This window comes from Delphinus delphis, chromosome 2, assembly GCF_949987515.2.
Source record: "Delphinus delphis chromosome 2, mDelDel1.2, whole genome shotgun sequence".
Taxonomy (NCBI): Eukaryota; Metazoa; Chordata; class Mammalia; order Artiodactyla; family Delphinidae; genus Delphinus; species Delphinus delphis.
In genome coordinates this window covers 119,853,324-119,876,396 of record NC_082684.1, presented here as the reverse complement: position 1 = coordinate 119,876,396, position 23,073 = coordinate 119,853,324, and the positions used below count along the sequence as shown (strand labels likewise).

Below are 23,073 nucleotides of genomic sequence, written 5' to 3'. Positions count from 1 at the left end.
CATCATCACTTTTTTGTGCTTCTCGTTTGGCCAGAATAATCAAGGACCAAGGAAATGCTCTCTACATCTACGCGTGGGGCTTTGCTGGACCAACAGTAAATAAAACAAGTGGGATCAAGTCTCAACTGGCTCATTTTTATGGTTCAACTTTCTGAGTAATTGAGCCCTACTTTTTTCCCTGATCAAAACAAGCCATAAAGAAAAACTGTCGTGTAGCTTAGAGACAGTGACAGTGTTCAGTAAACACCACTGGATTCAGGGTCCAAAGACCTATATTTCCGCGTCGACTGTGTCTTTGCTCAGCTGGATGAGATGGGGGACGGCCTAGCCTTTATGAGCCTGGCTTCTCATCTCCCAAGTGGGGATAGGCCGATATTCCTCTTTCTTTTTTATCTCACAGGTGTGTTGAGGAGAGCACTATAGGCATTACACAAATGTAAGGAACAAATGTTATTTTTAATATTGTTGCTTCAGCAATCATTAGATAAAACAGCACTAATTTTTTAAAACCTTTTCATTTTGCCACGTAGTAAACATATACAAAAGTAGAAAGACTAGTTAAATGAGCTGTGTATGCTATGGTTTCATCACCAACTTTAATAATTATCAGGGCCATCCTGTGTCATTTCTGCCCTCGTCTACTTCTCTCCCCTACCACAGATTGTTTTTTTTGTATGTGGATAATAATTTTCTTTCAGTTTTATTGTGATATATTTGACATACAGCACTGTATAAATTTAAGATGTACAATGTAATAACTTATGAATGTTGTGAAATGATTACCACAGTAAGTTTAGTTAACATCCATCATCTCATATAGATACACAAAGGAAAAAGAAAAAAAATTTTCCTTGTGATGAGAACTTTTAGGAGCTACTTTCTTAGCAATCTCAAATATACCATACAGTAGTGTTAATAGTCATCATGTTATACATTACATTTCCAGTACTAATTTATAACAAGAAGTTTGTAACTTTTGATCACTTTCATCCAATTATTATTGAAGATCACTTTTGAAGCAAATACCAGATATCAAATGATTTCATTTGTAAGTATTTTAGTATGTATCTCTAAATGATAAGAACTATTTTAGATATTATCATACCTTAAAAATTTATTTAATAACAACAAATATTCAATCAGTGTTCAGATTTCCTTGATTGTCTTAATTTTCTTTGCAGTTTATTTGAATCAGGATCTAAATAAGACCTGCGCATTACAACTGGTTTTTTAAGTCCCTTAATCTACTGTATAGGTCTTTCTCCATACATGAGAAAAAAATATTCTTTCATAATCTGCTTTTCAGAGACATGACTAAAGTCTAGCGACATAGAAACCTTTTCACTGGGAATTAAATTGGGATGAAATGAGTACCTAGATAATACGAAGTCAAACCATCGTTTATCATGTGTCAGGAACTAAGCTAGGCATATTAATAATAATAATAGCTATGACTTATTGTTGCTTACTTTATACCAGCCACTATGATCAATATTTTTCATAAGTTATCTTCGATTCTTTTTACATTTTGAGGTAAGTCTTGTTATTCCCATTTTATTGACGAAGAAATTAAGGCTCCATGAGTTAAGTTACTTATCTGAACTTATAGCCATCCAACAAGTGGCAGAATCAGGATATCAACTTAGATTTTTCTGACTCCAGATGTGCATTCTTTCCAAACTGTTATAGCAAGTGTTTTTCTCCTCAGTTGTCAGTCACCTTAACAAGACTTTTCTTTCTTTTGGCAGCTGGCGATTTACATTTTACTTAATGATTACCATTGCCGGAATTGCATTTCTTTATGATGTAAGTTGTCTTTCTGATATCTTTGATTGGAATTTGTCTTTAATTTTTAAAATTCCTGCCTGTGAATTCCTTAGGATATAATACTTTCAATAAGGTAACTAGGTTTTAAACCTCTACTCACTCTAATGCCTAGAGAAATAGCAACTCCTTAGTCTGTCTTTCAAAGCTTGTGAAGCTTTGCATTTGTAATGTTAGTTTTTAAACCTAATATCTCCCTATTTCCACTCATGTAACCCACACACCAACTAAACTGGACCCCTGACAATCCACTGAATATACCTGGTACATCCCCACTTTAGGATCTTAGCACATATTATCCCCTTTGCCAGAAATGTCTTGCCCTTCCCCCTCTATCTCTACCCATCAAATTCCATCTAGTCCCATATCAAAGGCCACTTGTTTATGAAGACTTTCATTTCTTGCCCATTAGAAATCAAATCTCTCCTTACCATATTCTCTTTGCATTGTCTGTTTAAATAATTATTAAATAATCACCTCATTAAGTGATATATAAACTTAATAGTAAATTGTTAAACAGAAAAAAAATATAGCTAGCTTTTAGAGATGTCTCTAAAGATTCTCTCAAGATTTCTCTTAAGATATTTTATTGCTACGGATATTTCAAGATATTTTTATTGCTACAGAAGCAGTAAGCTAATTGGTTCAGAAATAATTTCATTAGAAGAGGCACTTGTTTGAAATAAGTAATTTCCTTTGTGACACAGGACTATTATTGGTTCCAGATTCACTAGAAGTCGTGCATGTCACAGGGGTGTTGTATAGGAACAAGTAGAAACACCTGTGGAGGGAGAGAGGTGCAGCTGGAGCAGCAGGAATGTGATAAAAGTGCATCTTACTGTGCACGTTTCCTCCCTATCAGTGACATAAGGAAGGGCTTATGTCTCTGCTGAAATCAGCCTTTGACAAAGTTTCTCTTGGTTCCTTGTTTTTCCAGAAACCTTGGGTATATGACCTTTGGGAGGTTTGGAATGGCTATCCTAGACAGGTAAGTCACACTGATGTAGTCCCTTCCCTCCTCAGCAGCTTGTCCCCTGATTTAGGTCTGAGTCCCTTCCTGCTCTCCGTCCACTTCAGTGAAGTCCTGGAGCTTACTTATCCTTGTTCCTTATTTACCCTTCACTTGTCTCATTCCTTTTCTTTGTTCGTGGTTAATGTAATTATGTATTTGAGTTTAAATTTACCATCTTAGTATTTATTTTCTACTTGCACCACCTGATACATTTCATTTATTGTACTCTTTTCTTACTTTTTTATGGAACAGTGAAGTTTTAAAAAAATTATTACTCTGTTTCTTCCCTTATATTAGCTTTTCAGTTATGCATGTTTTTATTCTTTTAGTAATTATCCTAGAGATTACCATATGCATCCTTCAATTATCAGAGTCTAATGTAAATCTAATGTCTAATGTCTAATGTCTAATGTAAGTGCTCTTACCTCTTTCCAGTCACTGAAAGATCATCAGACTACTCCTATCCCCTCCTTCAAATATTTAAAACTACTCCTATCCCCTCCTTCAAATATTTAAAACCCTACAAGTCACTACAATAATTGATTTGTAAATCAGTCAAATTGCCCTTTCTTGCTGTTCCTTGGCATCTTGCATTTCCATGCTTCCATCTGGGATTATTATCCTTCTGGCTATAGAAGCCCCTTTGGTTTGCTTGTCTGGAAATGTTATCATTTTACCCTATTTTTTTAAAGGATATTTTTGCTGGGCATAGAATTCTAGGTTAGTAGTTATTTTCCTTAAGCACTTTAAAGAAGTCATTCCATTGTCTTCTGGATCCCCTCAGTTTCTTTAAGAATTCAGTTGTCCATTTTATTTTTGCTTCTTCAAATGGTGTCCTTTTTCTCTGATTTTAATATTTTGTATTTGTCTTTTAGCAATTTTAATATGATATGTATAAATGTGGTCTTCTGTGAATTTATCCTGCTTATTGTCCATAGTACTTCTTTAATCTGTGGCTTGATGTCTTAAGTCTATTTTGGAAAATTCTTAGCCATTGCTTCTGTTCTTTTCTCTCTCTCCTCTCTTTCTGGAATTCCAATTACAAGTGTGCTAATACGTTAGACTTTTATGCTAGGTCCCGAAGCTCTCTTATGCTTTCCCTAATATTTTCCATCCTCTTGCCTTACTGCTTCAGTCTATAGGGACACAGTTCTCCACAGACCTCTTGCATTTCTGCATGTCATATGAAGTGATACATGGACTGACTTTTATTCTGTACTGTCTTTTCAAGGATGTTTGTATGGCAAGCAACCTTGGAAGATAGAGATAATGTCTCCTCTGGAGCAATTGGTATGCATGTCACTGTCCATTATAAAGATTTAGGTTCCCTAGCTCAGTGTTCCTCTCTGGTAGCAAAACCCACTGCATGTGCAGATGTCACCTGACCCTCTTTGTTTAGCTATGGGAATTGGGATGGGAGAACTGGCCCAAATACTGATATTCTGGCAACTGTATTAGTGTGAATAATAAGCTATCCTTTATCTCTGACCCAGGAGTCTCATATCTTCTATCAGCATTCATGAAACTATGGCAAGCTAACTTGCAAGTAGGGTAAAATCTCAGACCCTTCACAGTTCTGGATATTTTCTGCTTTCATGTCCTCCAGTTCACTAGTGCTTTTTTCAGCAGTGTCTAATCTGCTCTTAAACACATCTTTTGAGTTCTCAATTTTAGTTATGGTATTTTTCATTTCTCAAATTTTCACTTAATTATTTTTTTATGGATTCCAGTTCTCTACTGAAAATTCCCACTAATTTTTAAAAATAACTTTAAATACCTGGTTAGTTTTTAAAGTTATTTTAAAGTCAGAGTCTGATAAATCCAATATCTTGCTCACCTGTGGGTCTATTTTCTTTCTTATTCCTGTCTCCTTATGCTTGATAACATTTGATTGAATGATAGACATTGCATATGAAAAATAATGCTTAGAAATGGTATTATCTACCTCCTGAGAGGACTTACTTTCACTTCTGTTAAGCAGAGTAGAGACAGATCACCTTAAATTTTATCTATGATTGAACTGGTTTAATATAGACTCCAGTCTTTATGAGGGCAGATGTATTTACAACTTACCCATATTCCTAGGGTATTCCCTTACAGTGGTTTTAAATAAAAGATTATAGTATTTACCAGGACTCCTTTTCCCTGGCTGGCCCTGAATACCAGTTTGCTTCCTAGCACTATGAGATTGCCAAAAGTCCTACTTAACTACTGCTTCTTAGTCTCTGGGCTCTATACTGCTTATAAATTAGCAAATGCAGACTTTATGCTATACATAGGTGTGGTTTTCTTTGAAACTATCCTGCTTAGGGTCTGTAGTACTTCTTGAATTAAGGATGCACTTGAAATAAAGGATTCCATTTAATGCATTTTTCTTCTCTTTGAAATCTTGGCTCCACAGGTTCTGGATGCCTTGGTTGTTCTCCAGTGCCTTCAAACAGATTTTTTTTTTTCTTTATCCATACTTTATCCATATTTTTAAGTAGTTCTCACTAGGAGAGTTAGTCTCATACAGGCTTGTTTGTCATAGAAGAAAGAAGAAACCCTTATTCTTTCTTGGCCTTATCAAGGATGATGAGTTGACCAGAAAATTATTCCATTTAATGTGTTAGCTTTACCCTTCACTTCTCAGATGTGTCAGTTATATGCTGGTGTATAATAAATCATCACCAAAACTTAGTGCCTTAAAACAACCATTTATTTGCTTATGATATGGATTAGCAATTTTGGCTAGGCTCAGCCAAGCAGTTCTGCTCCATGTGGTGTTAGCTGAGTTCATTCATGCATTTTCAGTTAGTTGACAGGCTGGCTAGGGCATATCACATGTCCCTGGTGCCCTCATTTGTATTTTTGTCAGTGGACACCTTGATGCTCTACTTTGTGACCTCCAGCAGGATAGCTCAGGTTTCTTACATGGTGCTTATGAGGTCTCTGATTGCATCATAGTTGCTATGTCCCCTTGACCAAAGGCCAAGATTCAAAGGCCTCCTGGTGATGTTAGAGGAGACTGTACCAGGGCATGAATATGAGAAGGTGAGATTCATTGAGGGCATTAATGTTACAACCCATCACACCAAGTAATATAATGTCTCAGCTTAGCTAAAATAAGCATACCGCCCCTCCTATTTTAAAGAAAATTCTAGCCATGGAAATTTCATTGTTTTTTTCAGAAGACATTTTTAGAGTACTTAAATATTTGTATATATTTTATTACTGTCCCATTTGAGAATGGGCCAATTTGGATCACCATCTTGTCACTACAGAAGAGGTTAGGACATCAGATTTGAGTAGTATTCAAGAAATATAAAACAAGGTATTTTGTGGGACAAGCAGAACAGCTTTTCCATTGTTCTTAAGTAAAGATTTTAAAATTATTTTTCTAATTTAACTCTCACTCAACTAAAAGAATGCTTTTACACCTGTTGTAGTTTTATTAAATTTTAAACAAAACATTTAACTTGACTTTGGAATTCTTGTCTCCCTTTTTAGAAACAAAATGCCTCAAAATGTTGTCTCTGATTTCTTCTCAGAAGTTGAAATGTAAAACATTATTATTTGGGAGAATTCTGTGGAATATAAATAGGTATAAACAATAGTTTTAATCCTTAAAATGAGTTGTTTATATGGTGACATTAAAGTAGTGAATACTCTTGTTTTCTCAGCCCTTGCTGCCATCTCAGTACTGGTACTACATTTTGGAGATGAGTTTTTATTGGTCTCTCTTATTTAGCCTTGGCTCTGATATCAAGAGGAAGGTAAGTGTCTTATTTACAAAACTACTTTATCCATTTTTTTCAAAAGTTTTTATCCCCCTGCCCCAAATCCTAATCTTTAAATCATATTTTTATATATGTTCAGTTCCAGTTCATAACTTTTTTGCTTTTATAACACAAAGAATAGTGCAAATATGCTCATACTTTGGTGCCTTGGTAAGTATTTGTAGTGAAACATTATAGAAACGTTAACTTTGAAGCTCTACACTTGTTCAATAAGAAAAGAACTCCCCTTTATGATGTCTGTTTCTTTCTTTTAGTTTGGGAATTTAGTATTCTTCAGTGCAAAGAAGAAAAGTGCTGGTAGTTTTAATTCTACAGCCATGTCCTTTAGTTGATTACAGACTACTTTATATAATTCTTTTGATGTATTCAGTGACTTTGAAAACATTTTTTCCTTAATTCATCCAAGATCCTTGTTAGAAAACATTGCTTCAAGTACTATTAGCTTTGCTTTATTTGCAGGGAAAGTGAGTCACAGGCATGCTAAATGCATCCTCTGAGGTCACAAAGTGTGGTATTTTAGGAACTGTTTGGTTGTTACTGATTCCTATTTGCTGGTACAGAAAATTATATTATACTCTCAATGCAGTCACGGATTTCCTCATATATGTTAGCAGTACAGATCAAATGACAAATACTCTTGGCATGTACTTTATACGCTACGCTCTATATAAAAGATTGGTTTGTAGCAAAATTTGAAAATTAAGTTGAATTCAGTATTAAGGAAATAAAACCAAGTTGGCTTGACTAAATGATGTTTGAGTGAGCGTTGGTGTACAATCTATCACTAAGGGGCCCAGTCAGCTGCTCAACTGGAGATCTGAAAAGAAACTTACAGAATAAACCAAAGGAACATACTGTGAAAAAATCTGATTGAAATGATTTCCTTTTTCAGAAAACTTAATAATAGCTATAGTTTAACTGTTATTAACTTAATTTAGGCTAAGAACATATCAAAATTTAATTGATTGGGTCATCTTCTCAAGGGATAGAATTGAAAATAATCATTATTTAGAAGGTCTTCGTAGATATACTCAGGTAGGTTGATCCTGTAATGATCCTGTCTTTTTCCCACTTTTGATCCTTTTATTTTTTTCAGTAGTTGCTTTCTCTTTATTATTTACAGGTCATTGGACACCTTTTCAAAAATTAAATGTAGATATATGTCATATATTTGTAAATACACATCTTCAGAGACATAAAATTATTAGGAGTCGGGTAAAGCACAGGCTCTGGAGTCAAATTGCCAAAGTTTGGATCCCTGACTTCACTCATTAACATCTTGAGCTAGTTGGTTACATTTGCTAAACTAGATCTGTCTCGTCATATATAGAGTAGAGCTAAAAATAGTTCTTATCTCCTCCAGTTGTTGTGAGGATTAAACAAGTTAATTCATACAAAGCACTTTCTGGTGTATAGTAAGTACTCAATAAATTAGGCTGTTATTATTATCATGTTTATTCTTTTACTTTGGCTACAAGGAAACTGAAGTCTAAGTTTTTTTAAACGTTTTAATCAGGATATTCACAGACCATACAATTAATCTATTTAAAGTGCATAATGCAATGGTTTTGAGTATATTTGTAGAATTCTGCAGTCATCACCACAGTCAGTTCTATTTCCATCACCTCAAATAGAAATCCTGTACCCTTTAGCAGTCACTCCCCATTTCTTCTAACCTCCACAGCCCCAGGCAACCACTATCTACTTTCTGCCTCTATGCGTTTGCCTCTTTTGGATATTTCATATAAATGGACTCATACAATATATGTTTTTTTGTATCTGGCTCCTTTCACTTAGCATAATGATTCATTCCTTTTTATTAATGAATAATATTCCATTGTATGGATATACTACATTTTGTTTATGCATTTATCAATCGATGGATATTTGAGTTGTTTCTACCTTTTTGGCTATTATGAATAATGCTACTATGAACACTGATGCGCAAATTTTTGCACGAACATATATTTTTATTTCTCTCATGTATATACCTAGGGGTGGAATTGCTAGACTACATAGTAGTCCTATGTATAACCTTTGGGGGAATTGTTAGACTCTAACAAAGCAGCCATGCCATTTTACATTCCTACCAGCAATGTATAAGGGTTCCAGCTTCTCCACATCCTAGCCAACTCTTGTTATTGTTTGTCTTTTTTATTTTAGCTATCCTGGTGGGTGTGAAGTATTTTGCTACTGTAGTTATTCCACTTTCATTTGTTCCTTATTTCATATGCAGTAACTCTTATTTTAATAGTTGTGTAGTTTTATTATATTTGTCTTGGAATTAGGCAGGGAATTAACAATAAATGTAAATGTACACAGGAATATGCTTGGGTGTGTATGTATGTCTTTGTGTGTGTGTGTGTGTGTACATATATCCAGTGTAGAACAGTGGGAAGAACAGCAGATATTAGGACTTAGATGACAACTATTCAATGCTATCTCAGTTAAATGACTTAATCAATGAGGATAACACTTGTTATATCTCCCTCACAAGGATTGTGCTTAAGAATAAACGTGAAAGCATTTTACAAAGTTCAAAATATGCAGATGTCAGTTGTTAGTTTTAAAATTATTATTATTATTATCTCTTCCAGTGATTGAGAAATAACTGCATTTGCTTAATGGTTTCCATTTCCCCTCATTATATAGGATTTTCTAGCTCATGTCATCCACCACCTGGCTGCTGTTAGTTTGATGAGCTTCTCTTGGTGTGCTAATTATATTCGCAGTGGGACCCTCGTGATGATTTTACACGATGCGGCCGACATTTGGCTGGAGGTAAACGTTTGCCATTAAAAAACTAATAACAATACCATGTCCTGAGTTTAATGTGACTCCTCACAGGAAGAATTGTCTGTGAGTGATTTAGCAGAGCTCTCTGTCCTGAAAACACCCAAAGTCTGCAGATGTCTCTAGGTCCCCAGATCTTTCAAGCTCAAAGAAAGGAAAGCTTTCAGTTTTTAGTTTCTAACCTTTTTTCTCCATGGTACTCGAGAGAGAGGTTAATTTGTGGGATTCCACTTATGAAAGTTGCATGCAGATATTAGCTTAGGAAGTAAGCTGAGGTATCTGAAGAAGGAATGAACTCTAAGCTTTTAAACGGAAAACTTGGACTATGACATTGTAGATTTTTAAAGTTGGTCGGCACCATATATTCACTTAAGCAAAGCTAAATACGCAGTGAATGCTTGCACCTCCCTTGCATGGACCCTCCTCCAGCTTTAAGGAATGAGAGCCGATGTTTATTTAAATGACATTTATTTTCTAAGGAAGGAATGTTTCAGAGCAGGGGACATTAAAACAAGAATCTTCCTAATCCCAAACCACACAAAATATAAGGAACGATGCAAAATTAGGATTGTTTTCTCTACATGTTTCTGATGTGCTTTGGTTCCTGTTTACCCTGAGGCAGTGGGTCCTGCTGTACTTAGAGCCACATTGTTCATAATTTAAATATACTCATTTATAATGAAGCCGGGGAAAATGATGCTAACCCATTTGCATTCAGGATTGCCTCTTCAAGGGCTAATAATTGAATGTAAGTTGATATGGAAGAAATTAAATTTAATTTAATAAGATCTTGTTCTTCTAGATCAGGGTTCAGCAAACTTTTTGGTAAAGAGCCAGGTAGTAAATCTAGCTTTGTGGGCCTCATAGGATCTCTTGTCACATATTTTTCTTTTTCGTTGTTTTTTCTTTTCTCTTATACCCCTTTAAAAATGTGAAAACCATTCTTACCCTTCTTAACTCAAGGGCTGACCAGCTTTAGCCCATAGGCTGAACTGTAATTTGCCAAACCCTGTTCTAGATATAACCAGAAGTCATTTGAAGCCATTTCAAAGCAACTGGCTGTTGTTAAAATATTAGCTGTGTACAGAATTGTATTTCTTGTACGTAATCGTAATTAGACATGTAAATACCATTCTAATGGTCAAGATTATTATATGTGCTTCAGGGCAACACGTGGCTTAGCAGAAGAAGGATTGTGCCAGTTTTTCCGTGTGTTGCTCTCTGAATGTAGCCATCTCTGCTATAATTACCTCCTTCTCCGATCATATCTCAGAAACCCTGCCTGAAAATTAAGACCAAATTGGCCATGAGTTAAAAATTTTATGCTACTCTATTCTTCTAACCCTCTAGTTCAATTGCCTTTGGTGTGTGTCCACCGTAAAAACAGTTTCATTGTGTTACTAAAAGGGAGCGTTAGGTGTTGGGACTGGGAATAAGCACCGTGTTATCCCTGTCTACCCTGCCATTGACATGACATAGCTCCCTAGGTGACCTGGACAAATCACTTAATGCTTTGTTTCTATCCTCAGCTGTAGCATGAGAAGTCATATCTGCCTCTTAGGGTATATTGTGCAGTTTAGCTCACTATCGTTTGAAAATGTTCTGAGGTCCTTAGGTAAAAAACAGAAGAAAAATGAAATGTCAAACTCAGGTCCCTACATGGGTAAACTATGAGAACAGCTTCATGTCGTTAATGATCATCAATAATCCTTGATTCACAAGTCAGGATCTAACTTGAGGTTCAGTGAGCGAGGCCACTACCCTCCATCAGCTGGTGGTAGAAACAACATTGAATAGTGGTGTGGGGCTGATTTTTTATATTCTCCAGGAGTGCCTATTCCATAGCTTCCTCAAGTAGTTTGTTTTAGTGTTTGTCCTCTCAGTCAAGTTCTAATTGAACCCAGACATGGTACAACTTTTAGCCCTGTTTAGACCTTCCTAAAGGTGGAGACTATTAATCTTTCATGTTCCTTAAGACAGTTGTTGGGTCATTTCTTTGTTCTTTCTTTGCAAGGAAGAACAGCCTCAGCATCTACAATTTTTACTCATAAGCAACCTTGTGCCTTCTTCATGCATCTTCATGATCCTCTCTAGTTTTCTGCATGTTAAGTTTAGATCCAGGACCCAACACTTTAACAGTATCTTGACTGATACTTAGCAAAGGAGAGGGGTTACTCTCTGATATCCATCTCTGCACAGCCCAGAATAGGCCACGTGTGCATTTGCCCAAAGGAGTGCTACTTTGCCATTACAAGTGGGGGCAAAGTAGCATTCTTCATGCCTATGCACATCTCTAGCTTCCCAGCCTGGCCTACCTTCTGACCCTTCAAACAGCTCCCCACTCCATTCCAAGCCCTCTAAACTTCTGGCCTTTCTCCCCATACGCAAGTCCTGCCCAGCTGGCATGCCAGACTTCTGTCTCAGCAATGGAGGCTGTTCCCTTTTGGGCCCCTGCCAATCCCATAGTCTGATCACATTCTTACCCCATGGTAGGTATGGAAAATGCAATGTAAACCATTCCTGAAATATAATAAGCTGCTTCTCTTGTTCTAGATGGGCCTTGAGGTTTCTGGGTGATTTCAGTTCTGAAACTGGTAGGGCTAAGCCACACCACCCACCTGCCCACCTTCCAGCCCCAACTTCAGACTCTTTCCCATTCAGCCTTGGGCCCCGCTGGATAATGCAAGAGAAAATCCTCATTACATTAGTACCACATTAAACAACATTTTCTGTAATTCTTTTCACTCAACACAGATAATATGAGCACTACAGGCTAGCATAAAGTAAGTAGAGAAAATCAAGTGCTTGAAACTTTACTTCAAGCAGGGCATGGCCCCAAGGGCTGCCTCCTAACTCCACTTCTTCTGTCATCTGCCTTAAAGTAGCTGCCTTGATTGCAACATGCCCAGCCCAGCCCAGGACTTCACTCATATCCCAGCCTTTCTTCAATTCAGCTCTCCTCCCAGTTAAATGGAGAAATTCAATAAATGCCCAGATAAAATACATGCTAAAATTAATTATGCTAATTTGTAGTGCTTGTGAAATACAGGAGTAATATTACAGTCATTCTAACTAATTTTTTAAACATTATATTATGCAAAGTTTCAAACATATGACAAGGTAAAGAGTATAATGGGCCCAATGGATCCATCATCCAGCTTTAACAGTTATCAATATAGCCAATCTTGTTTCAGCTATTTCTCATCCATAACCCAACTCCCACCAAGATTTTGAAGCAAATCCCAGGTATAATTTAATTTATAAATATTTAATTTAAAAATTTTACATGAATATCACCCTATCTGAATGCAATTTCTTTCTATTTTCTCAGTCTGCTAAGATGTTTTCTTATGCCGGATGGAAGCAAACCTGTAACATCCTGTTTTTCATCTTCTCCATCGTATTTTTCATCAGCCGCCTCATTATTTTTCCCTTCTGGTGAGTAGACAAGGTTCTGTGTGTGCCTTTGGTCACTGTGCTGAGGTGGCCTTGCATGTTGTTCAGGTTGGAGCATTGCCCTTTCTTTCTTTCTTACACTGATCTCCAGCTATTTGTGCCAAGTTCAGCTGGAAAGAAGAATGTGAAGGAGATATTTTTATAGATAATTAAAACCACACCTTCCAATGTGAAAAGGCTTGTTACAAAGGGAGATTAAAGATGTGTAGCCAATAGGAAGCAGCAACTCTTACTCTGTGTCTGATTTCATGAATCTGGATCTTTCTTTGTGATTAACAGCTTTTCCAGTTATTCAGTGAAATGTCATTGGCCAATTATCAGCTCTTTAAAAGAGAGGCAAATTCTGTGTTAAAATTGCAATAGTTATAACCACCATTAATTGAATGCCAGACACTGGATTAGGCCCTTTATACATCTTGGCACTAGCTACACAACAAATCATAAAGATAGGTATCATCACTTCCAGTTTGCAGATGAGGAAACTGATGCTGATTTCATTTTCCATGATCACTGGTCCTAACAGTGATTTGGACCACTGGCTCTTGGTCGGTCTGTTGATTTTGTTTAGCCAAGAGCTGGCAACATAGAACCTATGTTGTGTCTCTCCTGACAATCATTCCTTTGGCAAGCATAATTTTCCATGTGTTGATTGACAGAAACCAGAGGAAAAATGTGAGGAAGACATTGATGGTTTGGAAAGAACAGCTTAAAACTAATGTAGTTTGGGGATAGTCTAGAGTTTCAGATATTCTCAACAGAAAAGCTAGTGCTATTGGAGGTACTAGGTTCCAGCAGAATGAAATGGGGACCCAGGTTTCAGGCCTGATCCCTTGTGGGTGGAGAGCACCCTTAACTAGCAGCATGCAGGGAAGACTGGTAAGAGAGTGTGGGTGCTGCCTGCCCTGTGGAAGCCAGGTGTGTTCTTTAACCCAGGACTGGGTGTCTTGATTAGACATTTTTTTCTGGAGAGGAGCAGCATCATGCAGTGATGAATTTCACAGATGCAAGTCAGTCCTGGCTCCAGACTTACTACCTGTGTGATCTTGTACAGGTTAGATCATTTCTCTGTGCCTCAGTTTCTCATCTGTAAAATGTAAATAAGGGTTGTCATGAGCCTTAATTGAAGTAATACATATGAAATAGCTTAGAACAGCATCTGGAACATAGTAAGGATTCAGTAAATGCCAGCTGTTATTACTAAAATTATGAATGAGTCTCTGAGAATTTGAAGTTTAATCTAGAATCAAATCTGAGATACATGTTTAAGATATTCTTCTTGGTTGACGAATCATATTACCATCACTTTTGCTTTGGCTGATCAGGTGTGTTTATGAAATTAGAATATTGTACAATAGCAACTATTGATAGGGTAAGTATTGACTTGCAGATAGCAGTTGAGTTGTGGCTTTTCAGTGTGACTTTCATGGTGCTCTAAATCCAGCATTTGCCCATTGGTGACACTTATTTTGTTCAAAAAGTACCATGTGTTCCAGTTATCTATAGCTGTAAACAAACCTTTTGAAAAATTTAGTGGCTTAAGGCAGTAGTGAGCAAACTTTTTTTTATAAAGGGCCATAGAATAACTGTTTTAGCCTTTGAGGGACATATATGGTCTCTGTTGCATGTTTTTCTTTGTTTGGTTCTGATTCTTTTACAACCCTTTAAAAATGTACCAAACCTAGCTTAGATCACTGGCTGTAGAAAAACGGGCTGTAGGCCAGACTTTACCAACACGCCATGTTTTGCAGGGCTCTTTCTTAAAACAACAATACATTATTATTACTATTTCTTATGGATCTGGGAGTTGACAGGCATCATCTACATGGTTTTTACTCATGTGATTACAGTCAGATGGTCGCTGGCCAGTCAAGGTTGGAGTTTTCTTGAAGGCTTCCTCACTCACAAGGTTCAGGTGACACCCGTGACATCAGCTGGTTGATGCTGATTGCTGGTTGGGACCACTGCTGGGCCTGTCAGCTGGAACACATGCCCATGCCCCTCCACTGGCCTGACCTTCTCTTAGCACAGCAGATGGATTTCAAGGGTGAGCAGTTCAAGAGAGAGCTTGGCAGATGCTGTCTCCTTTTATAACCCAACTTCAGAAGTCACAGCATGTCACTTCCAGCCTCATTTTCTTCATTGAATCCAAGTCACTAAGGCCAGCTCATATTTAAGGGAAGGAAATTTAGACTCCATTTCTTGATGGGAATAGTTTCAAATAATTTGTAGAGATTTTGTTGTGTTGCTGTGGTACGCGGGCCTCTCACTGTTGTGGCCTCTCCCGTTGCGGAGTACAGGCTCCAGATGCGCAGGCTCAGCGGCCATGGCTCACGGGCCCAGCCGCTCTGCGGCATGTGGGATCTTCCCGGACTGGGGCACGAACCCGTGTCCCCTGCATCGGCAGGCGGACTCTCAACCACTGTGCCACCAGGGAAGCCCTGTAGAGATATTTTTAAAGCACACACCATGGAAGTTCTCAGTCTGGAGAACTCTCTGAGAAGCTTCTAAGTATTGCTGCTGTGGTTGACTACTGATTCAGCATCAAAGGATCTTCGCCTCGGACCTTCCCATGATGTCTCAAAATCAACAGGCCAGCTAGCTCTGCCTCATAGACAGTCGAACATCGGGTTGGGATTGAGTAGAGTGTTACTTCCCCACATACCCTCAACTTTAAAATCCTAGATTTAAGTGACTTCCCTGGTGGCACAGAGGTTAAGAATCCACCTGCCAGTGCAAGGAGCACAGGGTCGACTCCTAGTCCGGGAAGATCCCACATACCATGGAGCAACTAAGCCCGTGTGCCCCAACTACTGAGCCTGCACTCTAGAGCCCACAAGCCACAACTACTGAGCCTGCGCGCCACGACAACTAAAGCCCACGTAGCTAGAGCCCGTGCTCCACAACAAGATAAGCCACCACAATGAGAAGCCCGCGCACCACAACGAAGAGTAACCCCCACTCACCGCAACTAGATAGCCCATGCACAGCAACGAAGACCCAATGCAGCCAAAAATAAATAAATGAATAAAAATTAAAAAGAAAAAGAAAGGAGAGGCTTCCCTGGTGGTGCAGTGGTTGAGAGTCTGCCTGCCGAAGCAGGGGACACGGGTTCGTGCCCCGGTCCGGGAAGATCCCACATGCCGCGGAGCGGCTGGGCCTGTGAGCCATGGCCACTGAGCCTACGTGTCTGGAGCCTGTGCTCCACAATGGGAGAGGCCACAACAGTGAGAGGCCTGCATACTGCAAAAAAAAGGAAAAAAAGAAAAAAAGAAAGGAGAATGATCAAACCAGAAGAAATAAAGACATTATTAAAAAAAAATTCCTAGATTTAAGAACTCATTCTCTTGCCAGCATTTCTGGATTTCAAGGAGAATTAGTTACATGCATTTGGCATTTTCTTGATCTTGATACTTTGCTGAATTCACCAGCCTACTGCAGAGGGCAACCAATACCACTGTTTGCTGTCTTCAGGAGGTTGGGCTGTGAATAAACCAGTATTAACAGACTTGACTGAAAAAATTTTTTGCGGGTAAAAATTCTTCTGTACTGACATTGACTGATCTTCATTGTTTGGAAGCTTAAGGAGAACCTCACCAAGCTATTGGAAGTTTGGGAGATGGGTTTTTCATGGTTTTTGAAAGCATTAGTTGCAGTGTATTACTCTGACTTAAATAGCCATCCCATCAGCTTGAACATGTTACACAACCAAGTGGTGGTACCAAAGAGGACAAGTCAGTTCCTTGTTGTTAGTCTGGCTCCCACCATCTGTCTAAAACTTGTAACTCTGCAGACTCACTTTTCAAGGATATTTTATTAGTCCAGATTTGTTGGGAATTTACCATGGACCAAACAAAGTGCAGACAGGCCCATTTCAAGATTCAGATATTTTAGAGGTTCTGTGGGAGGTGGTTCGCCATCTAGTTGCTCTGTTCTTCTCAACTGCTTTTGTTGTACATTTTGTGGTGAGGTGAAGGGTTGAGTGGGGAGAAAGGTGACTGGGGTGGTGCCATCTGAAAGTCGTCTGAAACCTTGAGAAAAAGAACAGGAGTTTTTTTTTTTGCTTTTTTGTTTGTTTTTGCGGTACGCGGGCCTCGCACTGTTGTGGCCTCTCCCGTTGCGGAGCACAGGCTCCAGACGCGCAGGCTCAGTGGCCATGGCTCACGGGCCTATCCGCTCCGTGGCATGTGGGATCTCCCCGGACCGGGGCACGAACCTGTGTCCCCTGCATCGGCAGGTGGACTCTCAACCACTGCGCCACCAGGGAAGCCCAGAACAGGAGTTTTACATCATGCGTGTCTTTCCCTTTCTTCTGCTTTCCTTTTATTCCCCCAGCCTCAAGCAGATTTGCTTTCCCCTCATGAGTTTCCTTTTGTGTCCATACAACTGTGTCCCCAATTCTCCTTTCTTCCTGCTCTTTTCAGGGATCTAATTTAGCCAGTTTTCAGTCAGTGTCAGCAAGAGTTAATTACCTTGATTTTCTAAACAGTGTTACTGTCAACATTAGGTAGACATTCCAGTTGGCACTGGCCAAACTGCTTTAATCTAATTGCCTGGTTACCCCCATTTATTTGCATTTTTCTTCAAAAACATTTAAATCTCAGGCTTACGTTATTCACATTGTATTCCCAACTATTGTATTAAAATAATGACTTCTATATTTGTGAATTATTGGACGTATCTATCTACTTGAATATTATACAAATACCACCCGAGATCATTCGGTTAGAAAGACCCTCCGAAGGTCAGATAAACGGTGCCCCTGACTCCTGACAATTTTCCTCCATAAATAAAAAGAGCAGATAATAATTTAGTCCAGGCTGATTGATCTGAAGGGAAGGAGCACTGTTTCAACTGAAGTTTCCGAGTGGCAGTGCTGGCTCATTGCTTTGTTTCTGGAACTCACCACTGCTAGATGTTGTGAGGAGCTCACAGATGAGTGAGACGCAGCTCCTAGCCTGCAGCAGTTCATGATGGCAGTAGAAGAAATCTTTGTATCCACCACCTTTTCCATGTATTTGAAGGCTATTAATACTGACCCATATTTTTTGGATATTCCAAAAAGAAAAAAATAAAACATTTCCTGCAAATCAAAACTACAATGAGGTATCACCTCACACTAGTCAGAATGGCCATCATTTAAAAGTCTACAAAAGTCTACAAATAATAATTGCTAGAGAGGGTGTGGAGAAAAAGGAACCCTCCTACACTGTCAGTGGGAATGTAAGTCAGTGAAGTCACTAAGGAGAACAATATGGAGACTCCTTAAGAAACTAAAAAATAGAGTTACCATGTGATCCCACTACAATCCCACTCTTAAGCATATATCTTGGAAAAGATGAAAACTCTAATTCAAAAAGATACATGCACCCCAGTGTTTATTGCAGCACTATTTACAATAGCCATGACATGGAAGCAACCTAATTGTCCACTGACAAATTAATGGATAAAGAAGATGTGGTACATATATACAATGGAATATTACTCAGCTGTGACAAAGAATGAAATAATGCCATTTGCAGCAATATGTATGGACCTAGAGATTATCATACTAAGTGAAGTACAATAAGACAGAGAAAGACAAATAATCATATGATATCACTTATATGTGGAATCTAACAAAATGATGCAAAGGAATTTATTTACAAAACAGAAATAGACTCACAAACATAGAAAACAAAGTATGGTTACTAAAGGGGAAACAGGGGGAGGGATAAATTAGGGCTTTGGGATTAATAGGTACACAGTACTATATATAAAATAGATAAACGACAAGGACCTACAAAGGAATTATATTCAATATCTTATAATAACCTATAATGGAAAAGAATCTGAAAAAGAATAGATACCTATATGTATAACTGAATCACTGCTGTACACTTGAAACTAACACAACACTGTAAATTAAATAGACTTCAATTTTAAAAATGGTTAAGAAAATAAAAAATAAAACATTTCCAACAGTGAATAATACTCAAATAAATAGCTTCCTTATCTCCAAGGGTACATATGCTAGTGGTAACTTTATTTTCCCCACCAGTGGTTCACAGGACTTTGGGCTTCATCTTTTGATGATCCAGGTCTCACTGGTATAGAAAAATGGTGCCCTGAGAAGCCTCATACGAAGGAGAATTTTGTGGGCAATGAGGCCATATAAACCCTTGAAATGGCTATCAGAGAGAGGACAGTTTTAAGAAAAGACGAGACACAACAAAGCTGAAAGCATACAGCAGTGCTCTAAGCTGATGTCCATCAGAGAGAGACAAGAGTGAGGACACGATGGTCCTTTCTTTCCTCCTAAGGCCTGGGGCCTCTGTTCTGAATGGTGAGTCAGGGGCAGAGCAGGGGTCTGATGGTGCCAGGGTCAGCTTCCTTGCCCTCCTGGGATGGCACAGTGCCCTTCCCACAGTCATCAGAGGAGAGGAGGGCCTGCACCGTGCCAGAGAGGCTCTGTTGAAGTATCTCAGAACTGGGCTTTCCAGTCACAAAGCTTATAGAGGAGAGGGCAAATGACACTGCAGGTGTTTGCTCTGCATCTCGTTCAACAAGGAGCCCTCAGGGGAGCTCCTTCCCACACCCCACAGGCTTGGCACTTCTGTTGCTGCTTGTAAACTTATGAGGGACAGCGACAACAGTCCATAGAATTTTAGAATTTTAAATTCATAATTTAGTCCAACCCCTTTATTCATTTATGTGTTTGGAAATAATTTTAAGCTCACAGGATAATTTCAAGTATATCACAGAGAACTCTTACATATTGCCTTTACCCAGATTTACTAGTTAACGTTTCCCCCATTTGCTTTGTCATTTTTTCCTCTCTCTCTGTTTCTCTTTCTCTTTCTCTCTCAACACACACACACACACGTGCTCACACATGTGGGTGTGTGTGTATATATATACATATATATATGTATACATATTTTTTCTGAACCAGTTGAAAGTTGAAACCATCACATCCTTTTAATCCTAAATAGTTCAGTGTGTATTTCCTAAGGACAAGGACATTTTTCTACAGAATCACAGTATAGTTATCAATTTCAGGAAAGGTAGCAATCTACCATCCATGTTTCAGTTTTGTCAGTTGATCCGATAGTGCCTTTCATTGCTTTTTTCCCTCACTATTGGATTTGGCCCAGGATCACATTCTGCATTCAGTTGTCACCTGCCGGGAATAGTCCTTACCTCTTCTTGCCTTTCGTGTCATAGATATTGTTGAAGCGTTGCAACCCTGTTTGTTTTTCACATGAGAAGTTAAGATAGTTCCAGGATCGCACAGCTAGTTATGAAAGAATCAAGATTAGAAACAGAACATTTGAAACACAAAAGAGATATGTTTCCAGTTAAGTTACTAAATTTGATAATTAAGAGCAGGCATCATTGCCTTACCTAAGTATTATTAAGTTTTCTTCAACTACTTGGTCACTTCGAAATATAAGCCATCTCTAGAATGTTAGGTGAGCAATTATGCACCTGTAGAACCAGTATTTGTTATCCTGAAAAGGCTTAATGCTCACACCTACAAATAGCAAGAAAAAAAGACCTTTAACTTTCCTTAGAAAAATTACTTTTGGTGGCTGCCTTATCAGCCCAGCAAAACCAACTACTATTTATACCAACAATGTGATTTTTTTCAAACCATGTAAACTTTGGTGATTGAGTAAAGAGTAAAAATGGGGAAAAAAACCCCAAACAGGAAAAAGGCCAAGCTTTGCAATCCACAGGCACCATGGTAGTGCATCCGTTTGTACAGGTTAAAGGCCAGCGTACAGAGCAGAATTGAGGAGTATTCTCTGTGAAAAGGGAGATTCCACAGGACCCACAAGGTAAATGTGCAAGTGTTTGTGGGTTCACTCGTGTGTCTGCACACTTGATACACAAAATTGAGAAAGGCAGATTTGTGTTTTTTCCTTCCCATTCTCCTTTTAGCAAAGGACCAGAAGAAATCAAGGCTGAGAGATTGGACCATCTTTTAGTGAGGGCAGTGAGACCCATAGAAAGAGGCCCTGAAAATGCCAACTGAAGCCCCATAACTGCTGTCCTCCCTTCTGAACTCCTCTTCACTTCTTGGGCCTCCTGTTCCCTCTGTCCTCCCACAGCACAGGGTCCCCACTCCTCCTTAGCCGGCTCCTCCCCTCCAAAGCGGCCTCCTCCTTCTCCCTGATATGCAGAAAATCCAGCTATTTCAGCGGCACCCTCCCTGGGTGTTGCCCTCCCTGTATTATTAACGAAGCCCTCTGCAGTAGGAAAGGGGGTGGTGGTGGAAAGCCATCTCGTCATAATGATGGTAATAGTAATGTTATAACTACCATTTCTGAGTGCTTACTATATGCTAAGCTCTTCCCATTTGTCAACTCATTTAATTCGCATAACAACCTGACAAGGTGAGACCTGTTTTATTACAGAAGAAATTGAAGCCCAGAGAAGCTACGTAACTTGCTGCAGACCCCAGGGAAGCCATGATCCAAATCTAGCGGGCTCCAGTGCCCATGCCATTGACCTCTCCTCTCTGCAGTGGCTTGGCTGTCTCTGAAGGCATTTGTGTTTAATGGCAGTCTCTTCTGTTTCTAGGACTCTGCAGTTTGCAAAGCTGGCTGTGTGTTTCTCTGGAGCCGCTCATTCAGAGATGTGGGGTTAGTTCTACCCAAGGAATGGGAGGTTGTGCAGGTTACCAGGCAAGAAAATAGCAGCCTTAGCCCTGGAGCCCAGCTCTGATGATTCTAGGCCAGGTGTATCACTCTTCTTTCTAAAACTGGCGAAGCTTCCCAAAGCTGTTACTACGAAGGCCACACCCTTGACCTTGACTTTCAAGTCCAACAGGAGATGGCTGCATTCACCAATCCAGCTTTATCTTCACCCCACCCCCACCCCCTGCCACTCCTCTCCCTGAAGCCACACTGGTCTTCTTTTAGCCCTTGAATTTTCCATGATGCCTCCACCTGAGAGTTTTGTATGTGTCCTTTCCTCTGACTGGAATCCTCTTTTCTGTGTCTTCCCTTCAACTAGAGGGAAGAGGGAAATCTCCATTCAGTCAGAACCCTGCAATATGCTCCCTGTCCTTTTCTTTCTTTGCATGGACCACAGTGAGTTTAATTATATGTTTAAGTAATTATTCACATTCTCTGATAGAATGCATGAAGGAGATATTTTTTAGTAGATTCCTTTGTTAGTTTTGACACTGACAAATTCCCAGTAGGAGACCTTGTATGGGACCACGCCCTGGAACAGGTGATGGGAGGATACAGAGATGAAGGCATCATGGCTGCTGTCTTTGGAAAGCTTGCTAGCTAATGAGCAGTCAACTAATATAAGAGCTTTTACTGCAAGGCAGGGTGAATCAGCCAAATGCTCTAAAGAAGCTGGTATCAGGGGAGCCCAGAGAAAAGTTATAAATTCAGAGGTGAGCAGAATAGCACAGAGATTTTGGTATGGAGAGGGCCATGCTTTGATAGGTGAAAAGAATTTCAATTGAAAAGGGGAAAGGCATTATAGGCTAAGTGAGTCCAGAATAAGGCACACAATTGCTTAAGGACCCAGCAAATCAGAATAGCAAATTGGCTTTATGTATATTATTTCCTATAATCCCTGTGGATGCAGGCACCAAAATGTAAGCCCTTCTAGTTCAGGAATTTCAGTCTGTTTTATTCATTGCTGTATTTCTGGCTCCCACAAAGTTCCTGGTAGCACTTTGGTGCTTAATAAATATTTATTGAATGCATAAGGTAGGTACTCATTGCTTCCATTTTACAATTGAGAATATGCACAAATAAGTGACTCAAGATTACATAGAGCCAAGATTTTAAGAAAATATGGAAAAATATATTTTAAAATGTTGGGGGTGAGAAAAACCTTTTAAAGCCTAATATGGAGGAAACAATTGTTTCATATAAAGGAAACAATTGATAACTTTTGTTACACAAATGTTTTAAAAATTGATTTGTCAAGAAAAATTATAAACAAAGTTGTAAGAATCAAAACCATGTGATGTTATTTAACATGATTAAAAAGTAATATTATAATCCTTAACATATAAAGAGTACTTAAGAGTCAATAGAAAAAGTAAATACCCCAAAAGAAAAATGGACAAATAGATACCATGAAGAAGCAGTTCACAAAAGCACAAATCACAATAATTTTAAAAACTCATATATATATCTTCACAAGAAATAAAAATGTAAATATATAAATAGTGTGATATTGTTTTACGTAGCAGCT

The 23,073-nt window shown here is 38.7% G+C and overlaps 1 protein-coding gene across 2 annotated transcripts in view; it reads left to right on the top strand.

Moving 5' to 3' along the window:
- The window catches only part of CERS3 (ceramide synthase 3), a 124,541-nt gene that overhangs the window by 50,566 nt on the left and 50,902 nt on the right, over window positions 1-23,073 (top strand). For both annotated transcript variants that reach the window (XM_060003652.1, XM_060003653.1), the window contains exons 5-9: window positions 1,749-1,806; window positions 2,762-2,812; window positions 6,499-6,591; window positions 9,268-9,396; window positions 12,740-12,846. In XM_060003652.1, coding sequence (XP_059859635.1) covers window positions 1,749-1,806; window positions 2,762-2,812; window positions 6,499-6,591; window positions 9,268-9,396; window positions 12,740-12,846 — 438 coding nt within the window. The remainder of the gene's footprint in view (window positions 1-1,748; window positions 1,807-2,761; window positions 2,813-6,498; window positions 6,592-9,267; window positions 9,397-12,739; window positions 12,847-23,073) is intronic.